At 52.2% G+C, this 7,500-nt stretch overlaps 2 protein-coding genes across 2 annotated transcripts in view; both read right to left on the bottom strand.

The window, feature by feature from the left end:
- Nucleotides 1–5,356, bottom strand: part of mbtps1 (membrane-bound transcription factor peptidase, site 1) — a 21,010-nt gene extending 15,654 nt beyond the window's left edge. The window contains exons 1-3 of the mRNA XM_083666885.1: nt 5,193–5,356; nt 1,937–2,890; nt 1,394–1,672 (exon numbers count right to left, since the gene is read on the bottom strand). Coding sequence (XP_083523011.1) covers nt 1,394–1,672; nt 1,937–2,204 — 547 coding nt within the window. The 5' untranslated portion in view covers nt 2,205–2,890; nt 5,193–5,356. The remainder of the gene's footprint in view (nt 1–1,393; nt 1,673–1,936; nt 2,891–5,192) is intronic.
- Nucleotides 5,357–7,333: 1,977 nt separating this feature from the next.
- The window catches only part of pskh1 (protein serine kinase H1), a gene marked incomplete at its 5' end in the record, with an annotated part of 3,823 nt that continues 3,656 nt past the window's right edge, over nt 7,334–7,500 (bottom strand). Inside the window, one exon of the mRNA XM_083667068.1 lies at nt 7,334–7,500. This exon is cut by the window's right edge and continues 697 nt beyond it.

The following is a 7,500-nucleotide window of genomic DNA, read 5'->3' as shown; positions in this document are numbered from 1 at the left end:
TCTTCCTCCTCCCCCTCCTCCTTCCTTCCTCCTCCCCCCTCCTCCCCCTCCCCCTCTTCCTCCTCCTCCTCCCCCTCTTCCTCCTCCTCCTCCCCCTCCCCCCCCCACTCCAGTCAGGAGGTCAAACTGTTTGGAGATCATTAGATCATTCTCCTCTAATCTCATCAAACACACACACACACACACACACACACACTAATCTCATCAACCTAACTACAATCAAAAACACCCTCGTTAAAACCATCATCTCATCAACCAAGAGTGTGTGTGTGTGTGTGTCAGGCAGACAGACAGGGACTCAGGGCAGACAGACAGACAGGGACTCACAGGACAGACAGGCAGGCAGACAGGGACTCACAGGGCAGACAGACAGGCAGGCAGACAGATGGACAGGGACTCACAGGGCAGACAGGCAGACAGGGAAGACAGACAGGGACTCACAGGGCAGACAGGCAGGCAGGCAGACAGACAGGGACTCGCAGGGACTCACAGGGCAGACAGGCAGACAGGGACTTACAGGGCAGACAGACAGACAGGCAGACAGGGACTTACAGGGCAGACAGACAGACAGGCAGACAGGGACTCACAGGGCACAGACAGACAGACAGAAAGGGACTCACAGGGCAGACAGACAGACAGACAGAAAGGGACTCACAGGGCAGACAGACAGACAGGCAGGCAGACAGGGACTCACAGGGCGGACAGACAGACAGGGACTCACAGGGCAGACAGACAGACAGGGACTCACAGGGCAGACAGACAGGCACTCACAGGGCAGACAGGCAGGCAGACAGAGACTCACAGGGCAGACAGACAGGCAGACAGACAGACAGGGACTCACAGGGCGGACAGACATGCAGAAAAACAGGCAGACAGGGACTCACAGAGCAGACAGACAGGCAGACAGACAGACAGGGACTCACAGGGCAGACAGACAGACAGACAGGCAGGGACTCACAGGGCAGACAGACAGACAGGAACTCACAGGGCAGACAGACAGACTCACAGGGCAGACAGACAGGGACTCACAGGGCAGACAGACAGACAGGAACTCACAGGGCAGACAGACAGACTCACAGGGCAGACAGACAGGCAGACAGACAGACAGGGACTCACAGGGCGGACAGACATGCAGAAAAACAGGCAGACAGGGACTCACAGAGCAGACAGACAGGCAGACAGACAGACAGGGACTCACAGGGCAGACAGACAGACAGACAGGCAGGGACTCACAGGGCAGACAGACAGACAGGAACTCACAGGGCAGACAGACAGACTCACAGGGCAGACAGACAGGGACTCACAGGGCAGACAGACAGACAGGAACTCACAGGGCAGACAGACAGACTTACAGGGCAGACAGACAGGCAGACAGACAGGCAGACAGACTTACAGGGCGTGTACTTGAGCGTGCGGAACACCTGGCGCTGTGGCGTGACTCTCTTGATGTAGGGGTGATCCTCCAGGTTGAGCAGCCTGCCCCTGGTGGCCGCGCCCAGCCACACCACCTCAAAGTCACTGGGGAAGCCGCTGGCCGCGTTCTCTCTGGGAACCACCCTCCACTGCTCCTCCTCCTCCTCCTCCTCCTCCTCCTCCGACCTCCGGAGGGCGCTGGAGATGAACTGGCTACGAGCCTTCGCCGTGAAGTAACCCGTAAACGCTACGATGTACTCTACAGACAGGAGAGAGAGGGGGAGAGAGAGAGGGGGAGAGGGGAGAGGGGGAGAGAGAGAGAGAGAGAGAGGGAGAGAGAGAGAGGGAGGGAGGGAGAGAGAGAGAAAGCAGGTTAGAGTGGTAGTCTCACACACACAGGCAACAAGCCTCTCTCTCTCTCTCTGCCTCTCCCAGCCTCTACAGGTAGACACTCCCCAGCCCCCCCCCCCCCCCCCCCCCTCCACTCCCACCCTGTAGGAGCCCCCCCCCCAACCCATCTTACCATGTTCCACCACCTTGGTGGAGAACTCCAGTTTGACTTCGACATCGGACCAGTTAGAGTTCATCACCTGCTGTGGCCCGGGGGCGGGGCTAGGTCTGGGGGAAGGGCCTGGGGAGGAGGCAGCCCCGCCCTCTGTCCCCACCAATGGCACCACACTGCACAGCAGCAGAGCCACCACCAGGAGGAGCCACACATCCCAGACAGAGCCCAGGGTCAGGGTCAGGGTCTGGGTCCGGGTCAGGACCGCCCTGCTCTCCTCACCACACATCAGACTAACAGTCTTTATCTCTCTGGTCCTCCTGGATGCCAGGGGGCGCTCTCTCTCTCTAATCTCACACACACACACACACACACACACACACAGACACACAGACACACACACACACAGACACACACACAGACACACACACAGGCAAGGCTTCAGTACAGCTGGGATCAGATCAGAACAGGTCAGGTCCGGGGTGGAGCTTGTTTCATTTCTTTCTGCGTTTCCTCTCCATGTTTGTAGTCCAGTGTTTGTAGTCCGTCAGTCCTGCAGCCAGTCTACCACGGCGGCCATGTTGGAGTACACAGGAGGCCCAGGGAGGGGAGAGGGAGACGGGGGAGGGTGGAGGGTGGAGGGTAGGGGAGGGGGAGGGTTACAGGATTAAAGTCCCTTTTAGTTTCAGTCCTGACTGAAATTGGTCCAATGTGACTCTGTCATTGTTGTGTCTGACTGGAGGAGGATAGGCCCCGCCCTCTGAGCCTGGTTCCTCTCAAGGTTTCTTCCTCCCAGGGACCCTCCTGGCTGCTGGCCCTGCTGCTCTGTCTCAGAGGGTCTCAGGATGCTCCACTGGGAACAACCTTGTGTCCAAACTTGTTTTTTGTAAAAAGTGCTGGATGAATGTGATTGATGTCTGCCTGGGGGGGGTCTAGCGGAGGGGGGGGGGTCTTCAGGAAACACTCCTCACATGCCTGGGGAGAGAGAAAAACAATCATCGTCATACCAGGACATAGAGAGGAGAGGAGGGGGGAGGAGGAAGAATACCAAATCACTCAACCTCCCTCAAACACAAAGGACTGTCATCCCCCCAGGATAGAAAATGGATGGGATGGATAGGGGTCTCTCTCTCTCTCTCTCTCTCTCTCTCTCTCTCTCTAGTAATATTTCTGTAATAGCAGCCTCTCCTCCTACAGAACCAGTTGCCAGTGCCCCCTCCCCCAGCCCAGCCGGCCCTTAATAACCTGTTTGTTATTCCTGTTAGCTAGTTGGTTCCATCGTTAGCATCACCACCATCATCACTACTTATTTCAATAGCTAACTAACCAGCTATACAGCTAACTAAGAAGATATACAGCTAACTAACCAGCTATACAGCTAACTAACCAGATATTATGGTACATTTCTATAGCAAATAAAGAGCAGATTCCACATAGGACAGGACAAAGAAGCCAAAAGTGAGTTATGAAAAACAATTATAAATGTTCCATAAGAAACCAGGATAAGGGATAGAGGGAGTGACGCTTTATGGAGACACTACAGTGCGGTCGAGACACTACAGATAACAGTGCGGTCGGTAGGTGAAGGGAGGGTCATTGGTACCAAGCACCACAGTACTAATTAGGATGAGCTCACCACCAATATTGTAGCAACCCAAGAACTCTCTTTAGAAATGGGAGGGGAAACCAGGCTGTGACGAGGTACAGGAACCAGGCCCTGACGAGGTACAGGAACCAGGCCCTGACGAGGTAGAGGAACCAGGCCCTGACGAGGTAGAGGAACCAGACCATGACGAGGTACAGGAACCAGGCCCTGACGAGGTACAGGAACCAGACCCTGACGAGGTACAGGAACCTCGACCATGACGAGGTATAGGAACCAGACCCTGACGAGGTACAGGAACCAGGCCCTGACGAGGTATAGGAACCAGACCATGACGAGGTACAGGAACCAGGCCCTGACGAGGTACAGGAACCAGGCCCTGACGAGGTACAGGAACCAGGCCCTGACGAGGTACAGGAACCAGACCATGACGAGGTACAGGAACCTCGACCATGACGAGGTATAGGAACCAGGCCCTGACGAGGTACAGGAACCAGGCCCTGACGAGGTATAGGAACCAGGCCCTGACGAGGTACAGGAACCAGGCCCTGACGAGGTACAGGAACCAGACCATGACGAGGTACAGGAACCAGACCATGACGAGGTACAGGAACCAGACCATGACTAGGTACAGGAACCAGGCCCTGACGAGGTACAGGAACCTCGACCATGACGAGGTACAGGAACCAGACCATGACGAGGTACAGGAACCAGGCCCTGACGAGGTACAGGAACCAGACCATGACGAGGTACAGGAACCAGGCCCTGACGAGGTACAGGAACCAGGCCCTGACGAGGTACAGGAACCAGGCCCTGACGAGGTACAGGAACCAGACCATGACGAGGTACAGGAACCAGGCCCTGACGAGGTACAGGAACCAGGCCCTGACGAGGTACAGGAACCAGACCATGACGAGGTACAGGAACCAGACCATGACGAGGTACAGGAACCAGACCATGACGAGGTACAGGAACCTCGACCATGACGAGGTACAGGAACCAGACCATGACGAGGTACAGGAACCAGACCATGACGAGGTACAGGAACCTCGACCATGACGAGGTACAGGAACCTCGACCATGACGAGGTACAGGAACCAGACCATGACGAGGTACAGGAACCAGGCCCTGACGAGGTACAGGAACCAGACCATGACGAGGTACAGGAACCAGGTGAATGATATTGGTGGCGAACAGCCAGGAAGTGTGAATGATTTGCATATGAGGGATGGAACCTACATGTGAACTGGATAAACATGGTGGATTTGGTGGATTTGGGAGAAAACGAGAACTGCTTCACGAATCAGTGCAGCTTTTGTTACTTGTGATGAAAGTCTGTGAATAAACCATCAGCTCTAATCTTTGGCATTTTATTTCAAAGTATTTTAACTTGGAATTCCACCACAATATACAGCTAACTAACCAGACATACAGCTAACTAACCAGATATATTAACTAACTAACCAGCTCCCGATGCTCCGCAGAGGCTAATATGAATGCTAATGTGTTGATTAATAATAAAGAACGTCTTCAAAACACAACACGTCAATAACACATGTCCGCTGGCTAGGCTAGGCTAGGCTATGCTAGCCCCTGCTAAAAGGCATGTTGTTGTGGATGGTGGTAGCTAGCTAGCCAGCCAGGCTAACGTAGCTAGCTGGAGCTCCTCCTCACCCAGCTCGCCTGGCGCGAGGCCGAGTCACAGCCCGCTGCGCGCGGTGTCCGACCGGAGGGTTCGGTGTCCGGTTGTCCGCCTGCACGGCTGCTCTGCTGCGGGCTTCATCTCATCTCCAAACTAAATCCACAACAACTCTCCGCCGGACTCCGTTCCGCTGACACACACACACACACACACACACACGTCACGTCGGATGTGGATGTCTGCCGTATCCATGACTACCGGCAGGGGGCGCTCTCTGGAGGTTCTTAAAACTTTGATAAAGTAAATTCAGTAAAGTTGAAGTGAGAAGACAAAAGTAGTCAGGTTCAAGTTTGTTTAATTGGCACATTTGCATAAAACAACGACTGAACCAGTTCACCATTTAAAAAAAAACACAATTATGTAGAAGAATCAATGTTGTAATCATTCATTAAGACCGACAGACGAACAATAACATTTCAAATACATTTAAAATACATAAACAAAACGACTGTGTTGAAGAGATAGTGTTGAATTGGCAACTTCATTAAAGTACAACAGCATTTATACAAATCATACAGAAGATATGAAACACTTTTACTGACGTGTTTACATTCTAACAATCCCTCACATACTGGTTGGTTATTGATTGACATGGTGCACACTCATGACACACAATAACGTTATCATCACTAAGAACATAACCACATTAAAATGATCATCAACATCACAACTCCATGTCAACAACAGAGCGTCCATATGCTTCTAATGTTGTTCCATCATCAACAAATGTGTGTGTGTGTGTGTGCCTGTCTGTGTGCCTGTGTACGTGTGTGTCTGTGCCTGTGTGTGCCTGTGTGTGTGTGTGTGCGCGTGTCTGTGTGTGTGTGTGTGTGTGCCTGTCTGTGTGCCTGTGTACGTGTGTGTCTGTGCCTGTGTGTGTGTGCCTGTGTGTGTGTGTGTGTGTGCGTGTCTGTGTGTGTGTGTGTCTGTGTGTGTGTCTGTGTGTGTGTCTGTGTGAGCAGCTGCTACAGCAGTAGGACCAACTGAGACGAGGCAGTGGCCCAGTCCAGACACGCCCCCTGACCCCTAGTGACACATCCTGGGACCATGGAACATTCTAATACTATAGAACATCCTAGAACATCCTAGGACTATAAAACATCCTAGGACTATAGAACATCCTAGAACCATCCTAGGACTATAGAACATCCTAGAACATCCTAGGACTATAGAACACCCTTGGATTATAGAACATCCTAGGACTATAGAACATCCTGGGAGTATAGAACATCCTAGAACATCCTAGGGCTATAGAACATACTAGGACTATAGAACATCCTAGAACCTCCTAGGACATCCTAGGACTATGGACTAGCAACAGAGGGACAGAGGTCAGCTGACTTGGCTCTGGTGAAGCTCCAGGATCTGTTGAAGAACATCACAGCACATTGCTGCTTAGACAGCAACAAGAGCACATGACAGGATGGATGGATGACAGAATGATAGGATGGATGGATGACAGAATGACAGGATGGATGGATGACAGAATGATAGGATGGATGGATGACAGAATGATAGGATGGATGGATGACAGAATGATAGGATGGATGGATGATTGATTTTCAATTCTATCAAATTCATAATATTGAGTCTTCAACCCAGAGGGCGCTTGTAGCTGCTTCCCCACTACCATGCTAACCCCGGCTAGCCAGCACTCGTTGGCACCAAGCTGAGAGCCTCAATCAAATCTATAAAAATACATCAACCGTGACTTCCTGTACCATGCTAGGACGCACCACTACGCGCTGCTAACAGGAAGTGGTCGTTGGTTGCGTCTCTTGGCTGTACAGTCTCTGGCGTTAGCGAGCGCTGGCTAGCTGGTCACGTGCTTGTGTTTCAGCACATAGAATTAGCCGGTGTTGTGTTCTATGTCAGACCCTAGCAACGGACTGCATCCTTATCCTAACCCTAACCCCTAACCCTAACCCTAACCCCTAACCCTAACCTAACCCCTAACCCCTAAACCTAACCCCTAACCCCTGTACTAACCCTAACCCCTAACCCCAGCCCTAACCCTAACCCCTACCCTAACCCTTAACCCTGACCCCTAACCCTAACCCTGACCCTAACCCTAACCCTAACCCTAAACCATCAGAATAAACAACATCAGAAATTCACAGCAACAACAACAGGAACGAGTGAAGGAACACTTCCTTGAACTTCATTACCCAGAGTTCTGTTCAACAGATCCGTTACCATGGACATCTTCATGTGACCATGTCGACGGAGACAATAACCATGACAACAATAATAAATAAATATGCGGCCCACAGACGGACA

This window comes from Argentina silus (genome assembly GCF_951799395.1).
Source record: "Argentina silus genome assembly, chromosome: 3".
NCBI lineage: Eukaryota > Metazoa > Chordata > Actinopteri > Argentiniformes > Argentinidae > Argentina > Argentina silus.
Note: the sequence above shows the minus strand (reverse complement) of the source record. Positions and strands in the feature narration are given on the sequence as shown.